The sequence below is a fragment of the Camelus bactrianus genome, chromosome 33, assembly GCF_048773025.1.
Source record: "Camelus bactrianus isolate YW-2024 breed Bactrian camel chromosome 33, ASM4877302v1, whole genome shotgun sequence".
NCBI lineage: Eukaryota > Metazoa > Chordata > Mammalia > Artiodactyla > Camelidae > Camelus > Camelus bactrianus.
This window is the reverse complement of record NC_133571.1, coordinates 15998078-16024819: the sequence shown is the minus strand read 5'-3', so window position 1 is coordinate 16024819 and position 26742 is coordinate 15998078. Positions and strand designations below refer to the sequence as shown.

General features: G+C 48.8%; 1 protein-coding gene and 1 non-coding gene across 2 annotated transcripts in view; one reads left to right on the top strand and one right to left on the bottom strand.

The window, feature by feature from the left end:
- The window catches only part of SORL1 (sortilin related receptor 1), a 147542-nt gene that overhangs the window by 33136 nt on the left and 87664 nt on the right, over positions 1–26742 (bottom strand). Inside the window, exons 22-32 of the mRNA XM_045504513.2 lie at positions 25203–25376; positions 23563–23676; positions 19576–19698; positions 17319–17438; positions 11301–11426; positions 8546–8653; positions 7363–7494; positions 6326–6457; positions 5547–5681; positions 4594–4749; positions 1185–1334 (exon numbers count right to left, since the gene is read on the bottom strand). Coding sequence (XP_045360469.2) covers positions 1185–1334; positions 4594–4749; positions 5547–5681; positions 6326–6457; positions 7363–7494; positions 8546–8653; positions 11301–11426; positions 17319–17438; positions 19576–19698; positions 23563–23676; positions 25203–25376 — 1470 coding nt within the window. The remainder of the gene's footprint in view (positions 1–1184; positions 1335–4593; positions 4750–5546; positions 5682–6325; positions 6458–7362; positions 7495–8545; positions 8654–11300; positions 11427–17318; positions 17439–19575; positions 19699–23562; positions 23677–25202; positions 25377–26742) is intronic.
- TRNAT-AGU (transfer RNA threonine (anticodon AGU)) lies at positions 19969–20041 on the top strand. The gene has a single exon. It is a non-coding gene; the product is annotated as a tRNA-Thr (tRNA).

Here is a 26742-nt window from a genome sequence, read left to right as displayed (position 1 = left end):
CTACCCACCTCTTCACCTTCTCATCATCCATCTATCCACCTATCCATCCACCGAACACTGATGGAGGTCCTACCATGAATCAGCTACTTACTGCTCAAGATGCTAAGGATATGGTGATGTGTTAAACACAGGACCTACCCTCAAAGAGCTTACGTTCTATTGAGAGAAACAGCAAACAAAAGTAAACAAAAGTAAACAAAAATGTGATTTTAGATAGTGATAAAAAACTACAAAGAAGCATACAGGATTCTACACTCAGAAGGGGATTGTTTGGAAACCTGCAAACAGAATTATTCTTCCTCTTGGTAAGAATGTGGCAAGATATAATCAAACAACAGCTGAGCAGTAACACTGGAGGGTGTTTGAAATTTCTTTATGAAACATATATTTTAAAAGGAAGAAAACAGGATTTAGAAACTGGGAATAAAGTTGTCATTAATCTCTGAAAATTCTTAAACTGATTATTAAACAAATGATTCACGGGCACTTGGAACAGAAAGCAGTGGCCTTCGGGGGCCAGCTTCTCTAAGAGTCATGTCACACTCATCTCATTTCCTTTGTTGACAGGGCTGTCTGATTAATGGGTTGAGGAATACTGTAGACAGAGCACGTCTTGAATCTAAGACCCTTAACCAAGCAACATTCTTACGTAAAGGTCTATTGGAAACAGGCTAAGGAAACGTACTGAAAGAATACTCATAAATGAATTAATCTCGCCCAGGAGGAAGGTCCTATTTCATTTCCTCTTTGTTAATTATGTTTAATGTTCTTACTGTGGCTTAGATGTTACTTACTGGCTCAGATGTTCGTACTATTATTTTGGTAAGCGTTGGATCAATCTGCCCTGTTATTTTAATGTCCCAAAGGGACACTTTGTTCATTCTTTTAATGTAAGTGCAGAATTCTACACTAATCCTCATTTAATTTCTCTGTCATTTTGGAGTATTCCACCCTCTAAGAGCTCTCAATGCGGCATGATGAAAAGACCACATTTTGTACCAGAAATACTGAATAAATGCCCCAATCTGTTACTGACTAGGTGATCCTCTTTGAAGCGTACTCTTCCTGTCTCTAAAACGGAGGTAACACCAGTATTATTATCGCGAGAAACAAAGCGCAGGCAACAAGATACCACGCTCCCTGGAAGTCCCCCCCCCGGGGGCAGCGCCCTGCCCATGACTCACGACAGTTGGCCTCGTCCTGGCCGTCCTGGCAGTCCCGGTGGCCGTCGCAGCGCCTCCAGTTGGGGATACACTTCTTCGGCTGGTGGCACTCGAACTCAAACCGGTCACACCGCCCTAGCTGGGTGGGCGTGGAGGCAGCAGTGACATTGGCTGGAGAAGAGAGATTCAAAGTTCACTTGTTAGTACTGACGGGGCTGGACAGCAACAGCAACCAATTCGGTGCACTGGAGATTTTGGTGCTTTAGGAATTACGATGGGGACCCGACAAGAGACTTGAGCTCTGGCTAAGACAGCAGATGGACGGATGAGACGCAGGCCTCTCCCCGGGCTCCCTCACAGGACCCCACTGAAGGCGATGGAAGCTACCAAACTTTGGAAGCTGGAAGGAGAAGACAGACAGGGGTGACTGACTAAAGATTCCAGAGTAGGCTGTACTCTACCCTAAACTGTCTGGGGAGAAAGCTAAGAACAGGGGCAACACCACAGAACCCTCAAGAAGCTGGACAATGGTGTCCCTTAGCTGGGAGAGAGGAGGGGACGGTTACACAAGGGACTGACCGAGAGGTGCTAAAGCAGCAGCTGGAACCCTACGGTCCTCCCCTACCCCCCCCCCAACGAGATGACCGCCCTTCCACCACCTGAAAGAAGATGGGGGGGGTGTGAACAAACAAGAATACTGTACTGAAAAGGCAGGATTAAACCTAAAGGTTGCTGACCTAAATGGCCATTGATAGATGACTGGATAAAAAAGCTGTGGTATATTTATGCAGTGGAATACTACTCAGCCATAAAAAGAATAAAATAATGCCATTTGCAGCAGCATGGTTGGACCCGGAGATCATCATTCTAAGTGAAGTAAACCAGAAACAGAAAGAAAAATACCATATGATATCACTCATATGTGGAATCTAAAAAAAGAAAAAGAAAAAAAAAACACTAATGAACTCATCTACAAAACAGAAACAAACTTGCAGGCATAGTAAACAATCTTATGGTTATTGGGGGAAAGTGGGGGGGAAAGGATAAATTTGGGAGTTTGACATTTGCAAATGATAACCACTATATAGATAAAAAATAGATTTCTTCCGTACAGCACAGGGAACTGTATTCAGTATCTTATACTAACCTTTAATGAAAAAGAATATGAAAACAAACATATGTATATATATGCATGACTGGGACATTATGCTGCACACCAGAAATTGACAAATTGTAACTGACTGTACTTCAATAAAATAAATAAATAAATTTTAAAATTTAAAAAAAACCCAAAAAACTAAAGATTGCTGAATGTGAAGGTCCTTGCCATCTTCCTCAAGAACCCTGGCAGTGAGACCCTTACTCTCCAGGCCAGAGATTATAAAAATCTTCTCTAGGCAAACTGATCACTCTCAGAGACAAAGAGCCCAACCATGAGACTCCAGGCTAACAAGCCCACCCATGTGCGCAGTACTTCTTAGCGTTTTAAAGTCCCTTAAACACAAGAAGCAACCCAGGATTCTCTGAGGAAAACCTGTGACATGAAAAACAGAAACCAATGCAGGCCCTCACTTTCCCCCCAAAAAAGGAAATCTGGAGGAAACAGAGACTTTGTAAGAAGAAAACTTCAAAAATAAATACCTTTGATATGCTCAGAAAGAAAGAATAAACATTTATCTATGAAAAAAACAACCAGATGTCACAAAAAAGGAACAGTACTAAAAATTGTAATGCTATAACAGTTAAAACCACAGTAACTGAAATGGAAAACTTAGTTGAAGCGTTGGAAGACAGAGTTGAGCAAATTGTTCAGAAAGTAGAAAAAGTAAGAGATGAAAGAAAAAAATTTTTTTAAGTTTTAAAAAAGTAAGAGGACCAGATCAGAGGATCTCATATATAAACGACAAGAGTTCCAGGAAGAAAAAGAAGACAGAGAAGAAGATATTAACGGGATATTTCAAGAAAAATTTCCAAAACTAAAATAAATAAATTTCCAGAATGAAAGAGCCCCTCATGTCCAAACATTGGATGGGAAGTGTATCACTGTGAAATTTTTAAACACTGGCATCAAAAGGAAGGATCTACAAGCTTCCAGAGAGTTAGAACAGGTTACCTATAAAAAATACAAATCAAAATGGCTTTGGATTTCCCAAGAGCTGCTTGGTGACAATGGAATAACGTCCTCAAATTTCTGAAGGCAGGATATAAAGCTATAGATAGTATTATTCCAAATTTATAAAAAAATATATAAAGAAATCAATGAAGCGGAAACATATTAACTTGGCGATATCCAAAAATGTGAAAGCAGTTTCTCTGGGAAGTGAAAGAACAGGAAATTAAAATTTTTATTATACCTCTTTTTTATTTTCTAAGTTTTCTGTAATAAACATGTGCCCCCTTTCTAATTAGGGGAAATGTTATTAAAAACTAAAAGAGCAGTGAATAAAAAGAAGGCCACGCTCAGAGGAACCAGAAGGACTTGGGTTCGAGCCTGAGTCTACGCCGTGTAGTTGCAGGAGCACAGATGAAGTCTCCAAACTCTCTGTCTCCTGGTCGGTGAGACGGGGAAAGGGAACAGCGCTTAGAGCAGCTGACAGCTGCAGAGGGTTCTGATAACAGCCTGCTGGGGGCATCTAAGCCGAGAAGAAGCAGGTCTGTCCAGAGTGCGTGAGGAGCCCCGCTTGGCAGAAGAGAGAAGCAAAGGCAGGCAAGAAGGGGCAGCTCAAACAGGGCCTTGAAAATAGGACTCAAGGGTTAGAGTTTGTCCTCTGGACAAAAGGACACGAGGAAACCGGTGGCGATTTTAAACAGGGAAGAGATGGGATGGAAACAGTCTTAAAGGAGAAAAATCAGACTGCTGACTTAGAGGTTTGCTAAAAAAAAGTTATGGAAACTATAGCAAATGATCATCTATTGTCTTATTATAACTGAGTTTGAAATGCAAACCTGCTGAGGAAAGGGGACAGCTCTACCGGGGGTTAAGGGCGTGCCCTGGCGGGGTCTCCCCAGTTACTGCGGCTCCAGCAATGGCCACTGCGCAGACCTCCACGTGCCTCCCTGCGTCCGGCCACTAGATGGCAGTGCTTACCCTTCGTTTAGCAGGATGCCAGCCAACCAGCCAGCAGACTTGGGCTCTGCCCCCGAGAGTGTAATACACACACTGACACCTCCCTGTAATTCCCACTGTAACTTCCTGTGGGGAGGAAGCAAAGGAGAGGCAGCGAAAGACGGGGGGGAAAGCAGGGTGGCCGGCCTTCTCTTGCAGGAAGACCAGACGGCAGTGAGAGACATGCAGTTCTGAGTTCCCAGGGGTCTCCCTGCTCTGGGGGTGAGAAGCGGTCTGGCCACAGAGTGGGGTCCCAGAAGGCAGGACCCAAAGGTCCTCTCCATAAAGCAGGTGCCACGGGGCAGGGCCGGCGCCGGCACTCACCAGGGGAGGGGCAGGCTTCCTCGTCCGAGCCGTCTGCGCAGTCTCGGTACCCGTCGCACACCCAGCTGTCCATCACACAGGCCCCGCTGCTGCAGCGGAAGTAATTGGGCAGACACGTGGAGGGCCCGGGCGTAGGGGAGGGAAGGATATGTGAATCTGGGGAAAACACCAAGCAAGGAAACCCAAGATGTTACAAGGAGCATCGCGGATCTCAGACCAAAACGTGACCGAACCCCAGTACGCGCGTCCCAGGGTTAGCGGCGCCAGCCCGGGGAGGCCAGTGTCAGGCCCAGCTCTGGACAGCGGCTCAACTAAAAGTCATTTATGAGGGGGCGTCAGAACAGACAGCATTCCTTCCCCTTTTCTGAGGCAGATTCACTTTACTGTGATATTGGATTGGGGCCAATATCTAGATGAGTTTGCTTTCACAGGGTCTCACGCAGGCTGGTGGAAGAAAGGAGACTCAGAATGCAGAGGGCGGGTGGGAGAAGGCCTACCGAGGCCGAACACTGCTGTGGTTAACTCCAGCGCCACCACCCCGAGATGCGGCTCAGACAGGAGATCACCAGAAAGGAAAGGTGTGCCCCTGGCACGTGTCACGCACACGTAAATGTATCACAACACACATCACCCAGAGACCCTGTCAAAATACAGACCCCACGGGAGGCCTCCAATGGAATCAAAGATGGCACTTCTAACAGGGAGCTGCAGGTCTGCACATCTGCAGACCACACTCACTCAGAGGAGCCCCTGTGCCCTGGAAAGCAGGCCCCTGGGGACAGGAGGGACCAACTGCACTGATTTCCCAATGGGAGGGGGAGTAAAATGCACTCAGAGTTACCCCCCACCCAAATCACTGCCTAAGCCAGGCACTGGAGACTCGCTGAATGCCGTGGGGATGGGTGGGAAGACTCCAGTGTGTTCCAGCTGCGGGGCTGGCCCGGGACCCTCACCTCCGCAGTCCTTCTCGTCAGACCAGTCCCCGCAGTCGTTCTCCCGGTCACACTTCCACCTGCTGGGGATGCAGCGGCCATTCTCACACTGGAACTGGAAGTAGCGGGAGCAGTTTGGGGTCTCCGTGGGGTTTTCTGGGGAGGCAAACCACACGGCTGGTCAGTCGTCTGACCTGCCCGGGTGTAAACACAGAGCTCCGAGGACACGCACCAGAGTCCTGGGGCAGCCCATGTGACACTCCCAGAGAAAGATCAGGCAGATTCTGGGACCCAGAGGGAGACAAAAGCCATATCCACAAACTCGACCAAAGCCCACCCTCCTGGATCCCAAACCATGTTCCCTGACCCACGTTTCTACAGCTTGCAAACGATGCCTGAGTTTCCATCCTGACACTTGACCAAAGGGAAGACCAAACTAGTGATGATAACTGGAGGGTGACAGTGACTCTATTTCCTCGTGGCCTCTGTAACCATTAGTGGGGAGGGGGGAACACTCCAAAATTCTTAGCATAATTCTCCTACCGTATTCCTTATACATAACGTGAACTTCCCCACAAGGGAAAGAAAAGGAAATGGAAGAAACCCCCCTGACACCTGCTAGGGGGCATGTTTCTGCTTTAAGACTCAATTCCTCTCATGCAGACTCAAGAGTGGGCAGGAACCACGGCTGAGGAGGGAGAAGGTCAAGCCGGCGTGGGAGGGGGCCGAGCGCCCCCCCGAACCACAGGCGCCGTGGAACCGAAGATGGGGCTGAGCGCGGCAGAGCGCGGTCTCCTTACCGCAGCTGGCCTCGTCGGAGGCATCGCCGCAGTCGTCCGTCCCGTCGCACTTCCAGATCATACTGATGCACACTCCGTTCTGACACTGGAAACTGAGCTCATCACACACCGTGTGGAACTCGGGGCCTTGGGCTAGAGAAGGAAGAAACATCACAAAATCCAGGTGACTCCCGTCCTGAAGAGTTCAAAGTAGCGACGCTGTTTGTAAACCAGAGGAGAGAACAAACGGCCTCCCCCGAGAGACTGGCTGGCCGACGGGGTCCTTGAAAGCAGAAGTCAGCTGAAGGCCTGGCCCTGGCCACTCAGAATGCGGTGGCATTTGGGGAAAAGGTCTTTAAAGGGTTAATTCCACAGCAATAAGGTCATGAGGGTGGAGCCCCACCTAACAGGACCGGTGTCCTTACAAGGAAAGTAAAGTTGGGCCCAGAGAGGAGCAGCAGGAAGACCACGCGAGGTCACAGGGAGAGGACAGCCACCGCCAGGCCAGGGAGAGAGGCCTCAGCGCAAAGCGACCCTGCCGACGTGTGGCCTCAGACTCCCAGGCTCCAGAACCAAGAAAACACCTGTCTGTTGTTTAAGGCCCCCGGCCTGTGGGCGCCCGCTGTGGCGGCCCGGGAGAGCTAATACGAGTACCCGCCACATGCAGGGCAGTTTGGGGGGCGGGGCTGCAGCGGCGAACAAGACACGGACCTGCCCACGTGCGCACGCCCGTTCCAGCCGGGGGAGGCGGGCTGCAAGATCAGTGTGCACAGGGGACCTCAGTGCAGTGAAGACACTGGAGCAAGGGAAGGGGGCCACTCAGGGACGGGGCGTCTGTGGGAGAAGGTGACACCTGAGCCAAGATCTCGGTCATCCTCTGTCCTCTCTTTTATCCAGACACCAAGAGCTGACAAGAATGCATCTGAAGCAGCAAATGTGAGTCTTCCTTAGAAAAGGCAAGACTGGACACTCAACGGAGACCTGTAAACTGGACCAAGGCGGCCCACCCCCTTGGTTTCCCCAGGGCCCGAGAGCGACCACCCCCCTGCCCCACTCACAGCAGCCGGCGAATGCCACATCCTCATCTGAGCCGTCGCGGCACTGGACGATGCCGTCACACACCATGGAGTGGAACAGGCACTGCTGGCGGTTCTTACACACAAAGTCCATGAAGCGAGTGCAGAGGGGCTCTGGAAGGGAACGGCAAGGAGAAGAGGCCGTAAGCATCTGGGGCTGGGGGCCTCGCAGGCCCTGGGAGGGTGCACCCTGGCCTGACGCACATTCAGGAGGCGGCAGCTAACGGGCACCGTCGCTGAGGCGTGCTGTGTGCCAAACCCTGAGCTAAAGCACCTGACGCAGAAGCACATCGTTAAGCCCCCAGGACAGCAGCAGGAGAGGTTTTATTGTCCTGTTCTCTAAGCGGGGCACGGGGGATGGAAGGTGGCATCAAGTATGTCGCCCAGAGCACACAGCTGATGACGGTAAAGCCAAAACGGACGCCCAGAGCTGTCTGACGTCAACTCCCTGATCTTATCACTCTTAAAATAATGCTGACTCTCCAATACGGGGGTCGGCAAACTTCTACGAAGGGCCAGTGTCATGGACTGAACTGTGCCTGCCCCCGGCTTATATGCTGTGTATCTGGAGACAGGGCCTTTAAAGACATAATCAGGGTTAACGGAGATTAATAAGGATAAAAAGATCAGCAGGACGGGTGTCCTCAGAAGAAGAGGCACCAGAGATGCAGACACGGAGAAAATGCCGCGCGAGGACCCGAGAGAAGACACCTTCCGACCCGCCCCTGGGTCTCCAGCCTGCTGTTCTCAAGGTGAGTGTCACTGACTCGCAACCACCTTTCTGGGTCTAAAGAAAACGGGACAGAAAGGGTCACCCGGCCTGAAGATGCTACCCGAGTGATAATGAGCAACACTGGTCAAAAGAATAAAGTGGGAGAAATAAGTGTCCGGGTCAAAACCGTGGGTCGGTTCATAGGACACACAGCAACTGAACAGTGGTGACCACTAACCGTGCCCTAATTCCACCATCGCTGGCCACATACCCCTTCTCCTTGCTCTCCTTCACCCACACCAAGCCTCCCTGCTGTGGCCAGCCTCTCGAAGTCCCAGTCAAGCACCCAGGGTCACCTAACAGCAAGCAGGTACTGAGGAAGTGAAAGGGTGTAGTCCAGTGTGTGCCGGTCCCCCCACCACGGCCAGGTGCCTCCCGGTGGCAGGGCCTCACCGCAGTGCTGCTCGTCGGAGCCGTCGGAGCAGTCGTGCAGACCGTCGCAGTGTTTGCTGGACGGGATGCAGGTGCCATTCGGGCAGCGGAATCCATTGCACTTCTTCTCTGAAATCCATTTCAATAAGAAGGATAAGGAAACAGGCAGACACTCATGTCCATTATGGGGGACGCTTAAATGTGTACCACACCCACAGGCACAATTAGTCAACAGCTATCACAGTCGCCAGTGGGTACACAGTGGGACCCAGCAATGGCGCGTTAGAAAGGCAATCTACCTAAGCAACTGTAAAATAATGGAGGTCCGAGGTTATTCACTGCAACACTGTCTGTAACAGACTGAAAACCACCTACATATCTATCCATCAATGGGGGGCTGTGTAATAAATTACCGTGCACTAGAACGCTAGACTGTTACAAAGGGATCCAGGAAGCACTCTGTAAAAACACGTCCTCAATATAGGACACGTGATAGGTGGGAAAAAACAAAGTACAAAACAACGTGCGTAGCATACTACTTGTGTAAAACAGGGCAAGAGTACGTAGTATATTAATATTTGTACATACGCACAAAAATATTCTGAAAGGAGAGGACCACAATGTGGGAGCGCTGGGCAGATGGGGAGAAAACCATTTACTGTTTACCTTTATATACTTTTTCCATTTTGAACTATGTGACTGTGTTACCTACTCAAAAAACTATTTTTTTTAAAGAAAAGTAGAAGTGGGTAGAAAAAAGAAAAATATGAATTCCGATTATAAACCCTGATTTTTTTTAAAGCTCTCTGAAATCACTCACCATCTTAATTCTTCAGGAATTCTAAACCAAAGCCCTTTTGGAGGAAGTTTGTCCCAGAAATGTTAAGAATCTTAGGTCTCATACTTAGCACAGAATCCTGAACACCGGGTCACCCTTTCTCCTGAGCAGGAAACTACTGCCGGACATTACGCTTAAAAATCACTCTAGCAGGTCAGTTGCAAACCCAACTCCTGGCAGAAAAGCTCCAGGAAGATGAGGTATAAGGCAAGAAAATGTGTTTTAATCCTGTAAAAAGTCATCATTTCTGGAAGACTATCCAAAAAACATCAAGAACAGTAAATGGGTGCCGTGAGTTGGGGAAACAGTCACTGTCACTCAGTATAAAAAGGTTTCTCAAAAGTATAAATAACATGTATACTACACGAGACAAACTTCCACTCACTCAGTTAGTGAAAACACCTAAAATGTACAATCAAGGGAGACCCGGGGAAACATACACTCTGGTGCTGAAGGAGATCCTCTCGGTATAATCACTTGGAAATGAAATCTGTATACACCTAACAAGAATCATGAAGACTGAGCAGAACCTTTGATCCAGCATGTCTATACTGAAGAACGAACCCCAGGAAGTATCTCAAAGGAAAACTAAGCCTTCATTTCCAAGGACATGAATAGCTTTACTATGCAGAACAGTGTAAAACTGAAATTACCCAACTGCCCGACCAGGAAGTGACCGAGTAAACTAAGAACAATACAAAGAGAATACGCACCTGCCGTGAGAAAGCTAACTACAGCAACACACAGACACGCGGGAAAGTCTTTGTCCAATACTGTGTCGTGAAAGGAGCAGAGTATGGAACAACACGTAGACAATGACCACAGCTCCGCGAACATGAGGGATGCACGGTATGAAACAACAGCAAGTGTGTCTATTGGTCTCCACCCTTGGTTACAGGCATAAAGCTCCTAGAAACCTTATAACTTTCTGGGTGACAGGAGAGTCTTTTGTTCTAATGAGGTGACTCCTGGACACTGTTAGGAGGGGGACTGGTCACCAGAGAAACCATGCCAGGATTAGAAGCTTGGAGCTCTCCACCCCACCTCCCACCCTCCTGGAAGAGGGGAGAGGTCAAGACTGAGTTAGACATGGATCATGCCTATGTGATGAGACCCCCTAACCCTCAAAATCCCAAAAGTCCATGGTCCAGAGCGCCTCCAGTTTGCTGAAGACATGGAGGAATAAAGCCAGGAATTAATAATAACTATACCCTAACCTTTAAAAACTGTGAATCACTATATTGTATACTTGTAACATAAATATTGTACATCAACTATACTTCAGTTTAAATAATATATTGTAAAATACATGAAGTTTTTAAAAAATATTTGAATAAATAGAAATAAACCTAATTACCTCCCTCCCCCACAAAAAACAATAATAAATAAATAAATAAATAATTTTTTAAAAATCCAGTGTGGAAAAGCATTTTATATGCTGTGTGTGTGTAGCAGCTATTCTGTGGTTAACTTCTATTGTGAAGGTGACCGACTCCCTCAGAATTCTTTTAAAAATCAATTATACCGAAAAAGTTCTTCCTTACAAGTGGTAAGCCATTTTCCCAAAGGACCAAAACAGAGACCTCTTAGCCGTAAAATACACCACTTATACGGGAACTGCTGGCTAATTCCTAGCAGAGTACTGGCAGTGTGACCGTATGTAGTGCCCTGGGAGGGTTAGCGGGTTTCTGTTTCTTTTCTTCAAAGTTGTTATGGACAAGCAGTGACGCAACCTGCTCGCCCAAGAATCAAGACCACAAAACACAGGGTCCACGGGGCAGGGAAGGGGCGCACGGACGTGTGGGCTGGCTGGCGGTCAGGGTGGGCACCCAGGCAGAGCGGGACTCCCTCCCATCTCCTGGTCCATCGGCTGCCTCTTTCCCTGAACAGCAGACACGGGAGAAGCTCCGGGTGGGGGGCCAAAGCATACGTATTTACCGCAGTTGACTGGGTCCTCGTCAGAGCCATCCTGGCAATCCATGTCACCGTCACACGCCCACCGCCGGGGGATGCAGTGCCCCTTGTGGCACTGGAAGCTGGAGGCCTCGCAGGTGTGGTAGATGGCTGCCCGGGAAAGACAAGGGAAACTGTCACAGCCTCCCTCACCTCCGCTCCCCCATCAGCCACCGGGGGCGACTGGAAAGCAGGCTGGTACCAGGTCATTGGCATGAATCCAAGTGTCAGCTTCTCCTTGCCCAGGAGGCAGGCATCTGGGGCCGCCCTGAAGGTGGAGTGCAGGCTCGAGTCTCTGGGTTTACAGACTTTACACAAGCACATGTTAAAAAATCCCTCACTTTCCTAACAACCTATGACATAAGGTTATCCAGCTTTCACAGGTGAGAAGCAGGCTCAGGAGACGAAGAAGCCTGCCCACCTTCACAAAGGTAACCGAGTCACAGCACCAGGGCTGCCCAAGCCCAAAGCCTGGGCTTTCTCCACTCGACCCGGCCACTTCAGCTTCTCACTCATCCAGATTCTGCAGGATGAGGTGAGGCAGCGTGCGCTCAGGGGACTGCGTTCTAGACCTGGTCCGGCCACTGTGTGAGCGGCTTCAATTTCATCATCTGTATTGATATCTAAGGGCCCTTAGAAGTTCCGAAGGGCCGTGATTTTATAATTCTAAATAAACTACCCAATTTCAACTATGGAAAAACCTCAGGTCCAAACAGCATAAAAGACATATCCAAAGTCACAAAGAAAGCAGCCTCCAGAACCCAGAACGGTCTCACTTTCTGGATAGTCAAGAGCCACATCCACCAGCCAACAATCCATGGCGTCCACTACCATCAGTAAGAGGGAAAAAAAAAAAGGCAAGCGAAACAGAGTCACTACTATAAATGAACAGGCTCATTTGCATACATGGGCTGAGGCCACCTGGAAGTCATTCAAGAAACATCTCAAAACCTCGGCCAAAGACTGGTTCAAATACAGCGTCTGCCTCAAAGCCAACCAACACGGCTAACCACCTTGTCCATCAGATTTCCCTTCCCTCCTCTGACACAGAAAGCAGTCTGTCTGTTCATGGCTGAATGAAAGCCAGGACCGCCCTTGTTGACAAACAGCACAAAATAATGTAACCAAGACTGTCGGGCTCTCTGTTGGTTTAACTGTGTGGACAGGACACGTCCTCACGACAGAAGGAGGCGAAACAAACAAAAGCGGGTTGTTGCGTGCAAGCCACAGTTATCTATCCGATCAGCGCGACTCAAGGGTTGGGAGAGTGAGCTTCCGGCGCCCTCCCAGAATTTCTACTGAACTTGAGGCTGTTTTTTTTTTTTTTTTTTGCAATAGCCTAAAATACAAAGCACCCGGCTTTTCAAACCACTTTAAAACAAATGGTGGTCCACTATCTGTTGTCTTATCTCCCGAAACACCAAGGCTATAGCTGGTAGCATGCAAGTAAGTCTACAGGAAGTTTCCATATTTCACAACCTTTGGCACTCAGGATTCATTCAACATCTTGTTAAATATACGTATCCCTGATAAGAGGAGTAAGTGTATCACGCATGTTACGTGAGCTTTGCCCCAGTAACAGCCACTGTCTGGAATACTTTTGATTTATTGCTTTTACAAATCTGACAGCCCTTTAAGCCTTGCTCGCATTCATAAAAGATCCTGTCGCCTCCACACAATGCCCTACTGAGGTCCTTGTCATTATGCAGCCTCCTCATTTCACTTTCGACTGAAAACAATTTCAGAGTGCGAACAGAGCTTCCAAATGACAATTCTGGGAGGCATGTTTGAGATCTCCAGATTCTATCACAGAAGCTGAGCTGAGAAAGACCTAATTAATTTGCACAGTTTTTACTCATGTGGCCAGGCTGGGACTGGAATGCTTAATACAATCTCTGTTTCTGAATTTTCTGCCTGCTGAGTAACTTACTAGCTCTCTGACATTGAGTGTCTGGTGAATAATACGTGCTTAATCGGTGATTTTTTTTTTTTTAATTACAAGGTGGGAAGAGATGGACTTTAATTCACACTAAAGAACTTGGGGAAGATAAGGAAGAACCCTTTGCATAGCAGGACTCACTGCGGCTGTAAGATCAGAAGGGCTAGTGGGTAAACGATCAGGAAATCAGAACATCAGGGTTCGTAAGAGAGGCCACTCTCCTCCAACTTAGTCTCTGACTTGGGACAGAGCTCTCCCGACTCAGGAAGACCCTCTGCAAAAGGCATTAGCCAAATAAAAGTGGGGCAGAAGAGATGAATTAACTACATGACAGGAAAAGCAGTGCCTAATTATAAAGCACTGGACGATCAAGAAGTGAATGAGGAAAAAGTTGTGCTAACATCAACACAACTTGAATGAGTAACAACGTAGCAAAGCCACACAGAGCATAAGAAATAGGATGCTGAAAAATAGAAGGCAGATATGGGAAAAGAACCAAATAGAAATTCTAGATATAAAAAAAATATAGTCCTGCACCTGCAACCCCAATGTTCATAGCAGCACTATTTACAATAGCCAAGACATGGAAACAGCCTAAATGTCCATCAGCGGATGACTGGATAAAGAAGAGGTGGTATATTTATGTGATGGAATACTATTCAGCCATAAAAATGACAACACACACAATTTGCAGCAACATGGATGTTCCTGGAAAATGTCATTCTAAGTGAAGTAAGCCAAAAAGAGAAGGAAAAATACCATATGAGATCACTTATATGAGGAATCTTAAAAAACAAAACAAAACAAAACATAAATACAAAACAGAAACAGACTCATAGACATAGAATACAAACTTGTGGTTGCCAAGGGGCAGGGGATGGGAAGGGACAGACTGGGATTTTAAAATACAGAATAGATAAACAAGATTATACTGTATAGCACAGGGAAATATATACAAGATCTTGTGGTAGCTCATAGTGAAAAAAAAAATGTGACAATGAATATATACGTATGTTCATATAAAACTGAAAAATTGTGCTCTACACTAGAATTTGACACAACATTGTAAAATGACTATTACTCAATAAAAAAATGTAAGAAAAAAAATACATATATATAGTCCTGGACATAAAACCAGCTCAGTGGATGAGGGAAATAGCTGATTAGATTCAGCTGAAAAGAGAATTGTTGGACTGGAAGAGAAGTCTGAGGAAGTAACTCAGCTTCTAGCCCAGAGTTATAAGGAGACAGTAAATGTAAAAACAGGAGGCATGAACGTCAGAACAAGACAGTCCAACAAATGAATGGCCGAGGGTGCTGCTGAACTCGGGGCCAGAGAAAGCAGCCAACAGACAGAGCTGACAGATAGTGGCCGTAATTTCCCAGAATCGATGAAAAACATAAATCCTCAGATTTTGGAAGGAAAAACACATAGGATAAATAAAAATTATTCCACACCGAGGCAGGTAAAACTGCATAAAAAAACAAAAACAAAATGCAAAAATACCTAAACATGAAACTAGAGAGAAAAGGATGTCAGACTGCTGTCTGAACAGGTTAATCTCACAGGAGAATTTAAATCAGCACCAAAGAGGCCAGAAGGAAATGGGATAATTCTATCAAAATACTTCAGGGAAAATTACTACACATCTAGAAATCCAGGTCCACCTGAATTCAGTTTTGAGACTGAAATAAAGACATGTTTATATAAACAAAATGTCAAAAGGGTTTCCTACTCACAGACTCCTGCTGCAAGAAACACTGAAGGATGCACATGGGAGGGAAGCAGAGGTTAAGTGGCAGGCAGGTTCCTCTAAAGAAGTTTTGTTATTAAAAAACACCAACGAAGACTACCTCTAGGATTTTTAAGATGTGAAACTAAAATACTAAGTATTTCATGTTTTAAAATACTAAATATGTACTAAGTACGTCACTACTGAAACTGTGGGCAGAGGCTCGAATCAAAGCATTCTGAAGTCCTTGCTGGTCTAGGGGAGGGGAAAATATTAAGAACATGCATAAGATGTCCAGGGCAACAGCTAGAAAAACAGAAATAAAAGGTTTAAGTTCAAAAATCAACACAGCGGGGTGGGGAAAAGGAAACTCAATCCCATGGAAAGCAAAACAGGGTTGGGTGGGAGGAGCCAAGAAAACGCGGGGCGCAGACCTTGCATGCGAGCTGAGGCTGACGGGAAGTCAGCTGGCCTCGACCCATTTTCCTTGGCTTTGCGTAGGACTTAATTTATTAGCCCAGGAAATGAAATGCCAGGCCACACATCTTCATGAGGCTCACATCTGACCTCTGGCTATTTTGGGATGACGAAGGAGGAGAATCAACTTTAAAAGGTTTGGAAGAAGAGCCACTGGAACAAGGCTGCAGACATGGTGCGGGCACTCTACATTTTCCCCAGGAAGCCCTGCCAGAGGAAACCAGAGGTAAACCAGGAGTCTGTGGCAAGCCAACTTGTCGAAGGAAAGTTAATTCACCCTGGGGGGACCGGCATGTGCAGCTGAAACACAAGTCTAACAAAGGCAGTTGTGCTAATAAGATGGTCAGTCATCCTGCAACTTACACGCTGAAATGCCCAGGGGCACCCCTACTTTATCGACCAATTATCCAGCCAAACCTAAAGGCTCCAAACAACTCTCATGTGCTTCCTGGGCTGATGGTATTTCCTTTGTGGACCTCGGTTACTCCTCCTCCTGCAGCCCCGTCTTGTATACAGAAGGAAGCAATTAGCTGCAAGTCCTTCCAGAAGCAGGGGTGCAGACACTGGGACTGCACCAGGAAGGGTACAGGGGAAGTTTACAAAAGGGTGGGTTCTGGTCACATCACAGGGCACCCTGTGTGACCTAGCTGGCATTTGAGGAGATCCATTCACTCCTTAAAGCCACGTAAGGCCACCTCCCAGCTAAAGTGCATGGAGGGCTGCAGGTGTGTAAAATCATCCAGTCAATGAAGGTTCTCTGAACGCACACTCTCCAGGTGCTGGGCACTGGGACAACATAAAGAACCACAAGGCAGACCATTTCTGCCCTTCACAAAGCAAATCTAAACCAAAGCAGAACAGCTTTGCATTCAAGTGTGGGGCATGATAACAGATTTACCTTCTTTCCACTTGATTTTATAGGTTAGTAGGCATGCTCTGAGCTCCCAGACGTTGGGCGGTGTAGGGACGGTTGGGGTACTGTGGGGTCAAGGGGGATTAAGACAAGGGATTTGAAAGTGATTCAGTTCACAAGAGTGGAGATCCATTAACAATGGATGGCAAAATGAAGCCCGACTTGCCAGACCTGCCCTCGCCATAGAAGGTTAAAGGAAACATCTTTGCCTCCATCGCTGGAGGCATTTAAGGTAGAACCGAATGACAATTTCTAGAGAAGGTGGCAGAGAAAATTTACTGTCAGGTAGTGGAATTTGTTTTCCTTCCTCCACAACTTCCCCAACTCCTTGCTCTCCCCAAGTCCACCGTAATGTACATGGCCCCTGTTCATTCATTCATTCATTCATAAAAAAGAGTGTAACAAACATGAATGAACCTATCACCCAAAAGAATTAGAACATTATGCCTGCCTTACACCACTCAGCCTTCCTCTGGTATTCTCATGCTGTTTCCCACTTTATTTTCAATGAAATCTCACCCAAAATAGATACAAGCACATTTCAAATTTTCACAGTTTAGGAGACCCCCTGATGTCCCATTCCAGAACATGAGCTAGTTCACTGCTACTCAAAGCAGGGTCCCCAGACCAGAAGCCAGTCTGCAAACCGTTACTTGTCGTAGGGAAGTAAGAGGCTTGAGCCAAAATGCAAATCAATTCTATCACTCAGGACACTGTTCGGTTAACATTTTTTCATAGCAACACTTTCTCGATGAAGGAAGCAGACAGTTGGTTAACATTCTGACACAAGCTTGCCATAGAGCAGCTCTCTGAGAATCAGTGAACTCGCTGGTATCACAGGTCCGTTTCTTAGCGCCTAGACTCTGCGATCACGGAGGGCCGTGATGCTGCCCAGCACGTAAATGGGTACTTGTTGCTCAGAGAGTCCGGGAAATACTGACCAGTACAGTTGGCTTCGTCAGACCAGTCCCTGCAGTCGTTGTCCCCGTCACACACCCAGGAGGAGCGGATGCACATGCCAGAGCTGCAACTGTATTCATCGCTCCGGCACTGGTGCATTTCTGCAGGTGAGACCACAGACAAAGATGTGAGGACAAAATTCTGTCTTTGATGACAAACCTCCTAAAGGTTAGAGATGCACCCAATATCCTCACGATTGCTGATTATCCAGGATGCATGCATGGAAAGACTTGAGCCAGGATTGTGAGATTGTCATTGAGGATGGTGTCTAATCACAGCTGGCCCTCTGTATGTGTGGTTCAACATGGTTGGTTGAATCCAAGGATGCAGAACTTTTGGATAAACAGGGCCAACTATGGGACCTGAGCATCCTCAGATTTTGGTAACCATGGCAGGTCCTGGGCCAGACCCCCTGTGGTTACTGAGGGATGACCACAGTGCTGTGAACAGGGTACAAGTGTGCCGAGATACTGACATCTCGCACTCTGGCCACACTCTGGTCTTGTCCATTTATCTTGGTGCACTTCACAAATACCATTTTCCATGCTTCTCACAATGGGAAGAAGGCTGGGAAGCAATGCTCTGGTTGCCCAGAAAGTCAAATTTTCAAGAAACAAAAGACTTCCAGAGACAGAGACTGTGGTTTCAGAAAAGGAGCAATGAGAACTCCAAGTGTGCCGACCAATGTAAAATGCTCAGCTCAGGGAAAGCGAGTTCAGGGCTGAGCTCCCCAGACAGAGGAAAACACAGCTGGGGACTTTCTGTGGGCAGGGCTCCAGGGTGCCGGCTGGTGGGCTGTCTCTAGAGGGGCAGGGGGTCTGAGGCAAGTGAACCAGGGCAGCCTGACCAGACGTGAAAGGCAACTACACCTGCAACCGCTTCTGTAGCCCTGGGGCTGTCAGCAAAACAGAACTTCCAGGTGGAATCTTCCACGAAAACAGGAATAGCTGAGCCTGGGGCTCGGGTGGGTCAGTGAGAAGCTGATGGTGAACTGGGGAAGCAGATACCCATGAGGAAACAGTCTGGAGACTTACAAAGAGGACCTGAATCTGAGGAAGGGACTCTCTGAGACCTCGAGATGGACTTAGGATACACCAGCATGAAGGGGTCATGAGCAGAGAATCTGGGGGACTGACGCCATTTAATGATCAAAGCGAGTGTCCAGCGAGTGAGCAAGAGAAACACATGACCACGTGGTGTTTCCTTCCTACGAGAGCAAAACCAGCCGCACACGTTGACCATCTGACTGCAGAGTGGGAAATGGGAGGGACGAAGGAAAGCGATGAAACTGACAGGGGCGTATGGTGCAAGGACAAGGGCACAGGAAACAGGGTTCCAGTCCCCAACTCTGACACAAACTAACTGTGTCACCGTGAGTAAGCCCCTGGACTTCTATGGACCTCAGTCTTTTCATCTGGAAACCAAAAGGACTAAACTAAAGAATCCTTGCCACTCCTTCAATTCCAACACAACATTTTTCTAAATAAAAATTTCCATCTAGAAAACAGATGCTCAAATGATGCTTGTACCATCTGCTGACGTCTAACAGGGTTTGCCGAATTAAACTGGTTAAAAAAAAATAAGTTCACCAAGGTAAGCTCTGTGTCTTCAGAAGCTAATCTCACAGCTGCCCAGAGGTGTGGACCAAGCTGTACAGCTGTTAATAACCACGTGAATTCATTTAGAAATCTTCCTTACTATCACATCCATAGGTACAGCATCCCTGCAAGGTAAAGCAGGGTCCATCACTTTATGAATGAATCAATCCTACCACGTGGATGGAGGTGGTCGACTCATGGACCCACTACAGATTCCAAAATCCACAGATGCACAAGTCCCATAGTCAGCCCTCCACATCCACGGATTCAACCGACCACGGATCATAAACTTAGTGCCTGATCCACAGTTGGTTAAATCTGTGGATGCAAAACCCGCAGATACAGAGGGTCCATGGTAGTTGGACACCATCCTCCATGACGTTATGTCCCTGGTTACAGTCCCTCTAGGCATGCATTCTGGATAATCAGCAATAATGGGGATACCAGGTGCATCTCTAACCCTTAGGAGCTCTGACATCAAAGACAGAATTCTGAGCAATTCAGCACAGCTAGGGTCATAAATCCCACAACAGCTTTCAGAAACCCTCCACTTCCAACCTCTCCCCCACTAGTACACCCAGGTGAGCAAAGGTGCAACGCCCCTCCCGGAGCAGGATTCCTGGACATCACGTCCCCTTACCACAATGACTCTCATCGCTGTTGTCGCCACAGTCATCCTCAAGGTCACACTTGTAGGAGAGCGGGATGCAGGTCCCAGACTCCTGGCAACGGAACTGGGTGTCCGGATCGCAGACGGTAGTAGCTTAGGTGGGAAAGCAATGATACACTCATTAGGTCCAGTGAACCCCCCCAAGATGCAAACGTCCACTGCAAAACCAATTTAAAAAGAGAAGGATAAACACCAAGGATTTACTGCCCAGCACAGTGAACTGTATTTAATATCTTGTGATAACCTATAATGGGAAAGAATCTGAAAAGTGTATATATTTACAACTGAATCCCTTTGCTGTACACCTGAAACCAACACAATATTGCAAATCAACTGTACTTCAATTAAGAGAGAGAGGGGTGGGGAGGGTATAGCTCAGTGGTAGAGTGTGTGCCTAGTATGCACAAGGTCCTGGGTTCAATCCCCAGTACCTCCATTTAAATAAATCAGTAAATAAACCTAATTACCTCCCCCAAAAAGAGAGAGAGAAGGAAGCAAATTTTAGTTGCAATTTTAATTTCAACAACAGAAATGAAACCTAGACTTACAGAAAAAAATAAACCGCATTAGAGCCTGAAATTTACCGCCAAGGGAGATAAGGGCATATCTCTCCAGGGTCAAGTTTCAGACCAAAACAGAGCCAGGAAAAGTGAGAAATTGTCGTCTAGCTGGGAGACAGAGTGATGGGCCAGGTTACCTCCTCATACCCCCTCGGACGTGACGATGTCTTCCTAAATAAGTGGCAGAAATTACCTTTATCTGGAAGACCACCACTAGGAAGCCCAGTTTCACGCGGGAAGCTGGCCCCACACCACACAGACGACAGAAGGAGTGCGGGGGTAGAATTCTGCTGAAGGAAGAGGGGCCCTGCAGTCAGGCAAGATGAGGTTTCAAATCCTGGCTCTGCCTCTTCCTCAAGCAATTAACTGTAACCTCCCAGGAGCCTCAGTTTCCTCCACAGTAAAAGGAGGATAAGGTGATGTGAGCAGGCATGTGTGATGACAGAAGGACTTGATATGGGTCTTAATTCTGCCACCCATGACCCACTTCACCCAGCTGCGGTGCCTCCATCCCCGCTGCGGTGGGATGGAGATAATACCGACCCTCCTGGCAGGTGAAGAAGAAAGCAAGCCTGGGACCAGAGCCCACGATTAGGATGCACTTCTAACAGGCTCCAGACAGTCACTTCTCTTCCCGACCCTCTGCACTGCCCTTCCACATCAGAATGCGAACACAATCAGACTTTTCTCTCTCTTCTAAACAGAAATGATCTGGGTTTAAGCAGAATCCCAAGAGCCCTCCAGGAAAGGCTCTGGGAGAGAAGGCTGCTCTCAGGAGCAGCCGATCCATGCGGAACGACCCCGAATCCTGAGATGTAGGTGGGGGCGCTGGGAAGAGAAGCCAGCAGCAGCCCCGCAGTCAGCCGTCCCGCAGCTCTTATTTGAAACTCCATTTCTTCCCTGTAACTGAGCTCGTGGTGGGAGGCAGGGGATGAATGCAGAAGTGACAAGACCGCAGGGGACTCGTGTCAAAACCTCACGTGCTTGACAACCAACCACGCGGCGTAGGAGTCTGAGCAAGAGGAAGGGAGGTCTGCCGACAACACCCCTCCCGTGTCTGCCTTTGTCGCCACGCCTCTCCTCCTCCCTGGCAGCTGGCCGGATGCCTCATCTAACTTCCCGGACAGAGGTGCCCAGTCCCGGCCTGTCCCCGTCCTGCAGCCCTGCCCGTGAACAGCGTGCCTCACACCCTCACAAGCACTGCCCCCCTCCTCAGTAAGGGAGACACTCAGGAAGGCGCAGGTAAGCACCACCCCCGTGGCTCCCAGGCTCCACGTTTTAACCCCTGTGTCCCTCACCTTCTCACCTCTGCCACGTCTGACCAGTTGCTACCCGAGCCACGTGGAAATGCAAGAAAGCAGAACAGAAAGCAAGTCTCAGGGTCTCGGGAAGGTCAATCCTGGCTGACTCTGGCACCAAACCAGGAGGAGGTCAGAGCCAGCAGCACACTTCCCCCAGAGAAGCTCAAACTGCACGAAAACCCATGAGGCCAGCAGCAGAGTTCATGGGCTGAGGGCTGGGGGGCGGTGGGGCTGGGAGGCAGGGGGGCAGCACTGCCTGGAGATGGAGGGAGGTCTTTCTTGCAGAACACTGAACCAATCCGAGATCCCAGCTTGTCCATCCAGTGGAAACCAAAGCCCAAGGAGGAATCCTTAGCTACTGGACACAAGGTCACCTAGTTTCTCTCTCTCTGCTTCCACTTTGCCTGATCATGTCTGGGCAATTTTCCTGCAGCATGTTAATTCTAAGGAGGTTGGATCAGAGTTCTTTTGGCAGAAAAGAAAAATACCCAAAGAGGTCGGTGCTCTCCCCCATCTGCCTTCAGTAAGCCCTTCTCCCTCGGTGTAACGGCAACCACTGAAGCCGAGGGAAAATGAGCAAGGAAAGGTCTGGTAGTGACCTCCTGTGAGCCAGAAAGGGCAGGATACGGGAGGGCAGGGCCCAGGTGGGTTGACCGAGTTGACCGCTTCTAAAGATGCCCTCCGGGAGGAGTGGCATGGGAGCCCCCAGCAGGCTCACAGGACGCTGAAGAAATGCATCCGCAGAGACGAGGCCAGCAGGCGGAGCCAGGACCCACCCACTGACCTGCTCTGGCAGCACAGATGGAAAACGAGCTTCTGGATTCCAAGGGCAAAATATGTGAAGGAGAAACCTCAGACTGGTTTCTGGCGTCCCTGCTCTGCTGGCCTTTCTCCCATCTAATTCCTTCTGCTCACAGCTTGTCTTTCCAAAGGCAGACATCTTACCACATCATTTTGATGGTTCCAAACTGGTCTTCTGATAAAGTCCAAAAGTCCTTGCCGCTCTTGGCCCCACGCACTGGTCCAGGGACCCCCGGCCTCCCTGCTCCCACCCAAGTTCTCAGTCACCCACTCCACTCTCCCGCCCATGCCCCACACACACTGACCTCTGGGCTTTCATACGTGCTGCTCCCTGGCCTAGAATTTTCCTCCCTCCATCTCTGCTTGGTTCACCTCTACTTACCCATCCTAAGCACCTGCCCAAGTCTGACGTGGGTGCCCTCATCGCTCTAATATGACTAGCTGTTCACTCTTCTGACCCCACTTCAGACTGTAAACTCTGTGTCCACTCTGATCACCGGGACATCCCCAGGCCCAGCACAGAGCCTGGAACAAAGGGCCCTCAACAGATACTTGTTGAGGGAACACATGAACACATCACTGACCAACAAGCAAGGCACCTCCTTAGGAGAGGACGTCAAAGTTACTAAAAATTAAATGAAGAAAAGAAGGACAAATCTGCAGTACGTAGATTATCCACTACAGTTACTTGTTTGTCATTAAACCCTGCTCAACAGAATCACGTACTTTAGTACTAAGACCTTAGGAATCACACAGTCCGAGGATGACGTTTACACACACACACACGTCCATGGCCCCATGTTCCAGGCCCAATGAGAACAACCTGTCCTGTGCCTGGCAGACAGCTGGCATCAGCAGGTTGGAGGTGTCAAGCTAACACCTGTTTTCCAGCTCCAAAAGGTTTCACCCTGAACTTACAGATCAAGTTCCGCCCCCTGGTCAGCTGCCCCAGGTCACCAGCTCTATTACAGAAGAAGAGCCACAGTCTGAGCCCAGATGCCCCGACTCCCACGTCAGCTCTATCTCAGCCACGTGATGCTCACTTGTACATCTCTTGCGACGAGCCCTAACTCACACGGGTTTGTTTTTAGACAATCACACATATCTCATCAGGTGAGGAAATGTGTTTCCTCTGCTCTCGAAGTCCCATCTGCTTACACGGGCATCACTGCTCACGGGGGGCCCCCAGCCAGCACCCTAGACTGGAGCCGCCCCGACCCCAGGAGGCGCTGCTCAGCCTCACGAGTAATGGCGAGTGCCCAGCATCCCCAGAACGCAGCCAAGCGGGCACTCACGGCAGTTCCTCTCGTCGCTCATGTCCCCGCAGTCGTTGTCAAAGTCGCACCACCAGATGCTGTTGATGCAGTTCCCGTTGCTGCACCGGTACTGGTTACGGAGACAGGTGCTCCCTGGGCGCCGGGGGAGGCGGAGGAGAAACAAAACCAGTTACCACTCCTGCTGGACCACAAGGATTTCTCTTGCGAGTTCCCATTTGTCCTCTTCAAATAACAGCGGGCGAGGGGGACGCCTCGCACACAGACACGGAGGGAAGGAAGCATCCGACGGAGGCCTCCTCCTTTCCGCTTTTAATTAAAATGGAGGGAGAAGAGGCAGCTAGCAGTGTCTGAGGGGGTTACAATGATGGAAAAGGAGCGTGACGGTGCCGCCGGGTCTCGGGGGTAGGGATAGCGCCCATCAGCGTTACACCAATTAGACAAAGGACTCCTTAACGGACTGCTCACACAGCAGCCAAACATATATATTTTTATATCCGTAGCTCTGTATTATGCGTAGACGATGGTCGTATATATTCAGTTTTTATCAACCAGGTGGGTTACGGAGATTTTCTTTACCTAGTCTTGAGGATTTTTTTCTACCCCAAGACTTCTTCCGAGCAAGCAGTTATTACTTCCTGACACAGAAAAAAGTGCACTGCTTAGTAAAACGGGTCAAGAACGCGCGATGACTGGCCTCCTGTTTGGACAACCAAAGGCGTTCTGACGGGGATACAAAAAGGCCCTTTTCTCCTCGTCCTGGAATGTAGTGCTAACTCTGTTTATTCCAGACAGCTTCGAGACGATGTCCAGAGGCAGAAAGAGCCTCCTGTGTCTCAGAAGACAAGGCTCATCCTTTTTCCACTTGTATTTCTTAAGAGAGACCAGAAGGCTGCTCTGCGGGTTTCACCGCCCTGGACTAAGAGGCTGCTCTGAGAAGGGTGGTTATGATGACAAAGCAAATACAACCTCGAGAATAAGGAAAAGAGGAATTCGGGCCACGGTCATCACCTGGGCCCTTCACGGCAAGGCCCCCTTCAGGGGCCCACCTCCCTGACAGAAATGGGAGGCTGGGGACTGGTAAGGGGGAAAACTAGACAGGAGAGAAAGCTCTAACCATTTTCAGAGGGGCAATTCTAGAATTCAAGGGGCAGAGGTGTGAGGCTGCGGCAGCCAGCTGGCCACACTTGGGAGTAAAGACTCGAAGCCCTCTGCCGCTTCGGTCTGAAAGTTCGGACATTTCCAGGCTGGCAGGGGCGACGGGGAGGATATTCTGGGTCAGATGAGGTGAACTTCGAAGGAATCCAACCAGCCTTTACCCAGATCAGGGCGGTCCAGCCTACAGAAGCAGGAGAGGCTGGAGAATGTGGATGCGGGGTGGATGAGGAGGAAGAGGTGGAAGGAAACAAGAGGAAAGCCTGCATCCTCTGACACTAAACCCCAAAGCAGCTCTCACTGTTAAACGAACAGCAGAGGCCTGTTCCGGATGAGGACTAAGGACCACAGGTCTTGGAACCTGAACCAGGATATCTGCATCTCAAGGGTTTTATTTCTACCTCGAGCATTTTCAACAACCCTAAACGTGAGGGAATCGAGGGCACTGGGACGGGGGACAGAGGGAAGGTGGACAGGATCAGAGTAAGAGAATGAAAGGCACGTACCTTCCTTGACACATGTGTGGTTCTTCAGCTGATAGCCTGGAGGGCACTCACACATCAGGTCCCCAGACGGGAGGATGCTCCCGGACACGCCCTCTGGACACCTGCAGCTTCTGCTGTTGTTGGCCTTGGGCAGGCACAGCAGGCTGCACGGCCTGGACACACAGGCGTTGCTCCCTGGAGAGGAGACGGACAGTGGTGGTACCCGGGTGAGGAACACCAGGGGGCGCCAGGCAAGGGTTGAGACCTGGTGCAACCTCCTCAGCTTATAGACCCGACGACGCAAAGCTCAGGGACAGAAAGGTGAAGTGGCGAAGTGGAGAGCGGGAGCAGGGGCCTGGGCACCAGCTGGTCCTCCTGAGAATGTGGAAGCTGGCTGCTGAGACACCACAGAGTGCCTGGAGGGGCTGGGAGAACAATCCTTCTGCGTGGGTGTCCTAGGTGGCGCAGGGCAAGCCAAATCGTGTGCGTAAGATCAGTTTGCAGAGTCAGGAGAACGAAGCTGACTTATGGAGAGAAAAGGACAGCACCGGGGACCCGGGAGAGGGAGGGGGAGGGAGGGCGGCTTTGCCAGGCCCCATCGGTGCACCTCCCATCTTTGGGTTCCTTACTATCTCCCTCTACTCTTTGCATAGCATTTGTTGAGTCAGCTTGACTGGGTTTCTGTACCGTGTGACCCAGAAACCCTTAATGAGCACATACACCTGAGCAACGACACAGCTGGACAAAAATCCAGGTCTGCCCTTCAGAGTCCTTTGTGACAGAGCACAGCTGCTGAGCTCAATGAGGATCCAACCAGAGCGCTTACTAGGCAATAAATCCACATCAGGACTAGTTAACGCTGATCTAGCCCCCCATTTCCAGTCTTTTCTCTGGTTCAGCTTTCCAAAGAGAGTGCCAGCTAGACTCCACCTCCTCCTTCACTGCACTCGAGAGAGAGAAACTTCGTGGATGCACAGTGATGGAAAAGGTGTCTCCCTACCCAGCACGTCTTTCTGAGAAGGAGAGAGAGGGTGCATAAACCATTTCTAACAGCTCAGGATGATAGAGCTATCAAGCAACATATAAGCCACAATTAAGAACGCAATTAAGCAATTAAGAAACATATATTTTTCCTTTGGCCTGTTGACTACTCATTAAAACTGGGAAAAATCCACAGTCGCTTTGGTAAAACTCCACTGCTGACAATTCATCAGTTGTGCCATCTCGTGGACAGAGAACCCCACCGGAGTCACATCCAAGCAGTCTGTTTCCATCCAGCCAGCACTGGAGCTATGCCATGCCTCTCCTGGCCTGCAGGTCAGAGAACAGGGCTCACTGGTGACAATGAGTGTGGAAGCGGGTGGTGACGATACACTCAGGAGCCTGGATGTGCTGGCACTTCGTCGGTGTGTAACTGGCAGGACACATAAAGATAAAAATCCCGCTGACAGAGCAACAGTTGTTGCTTTGATGTTAAGGATCCAAGAGTTCAGGGCATTACCAAACAGATAAAACACACACCCACGGAGAAGGAGCTCTGTGATGAAACATTGAAAAGGGT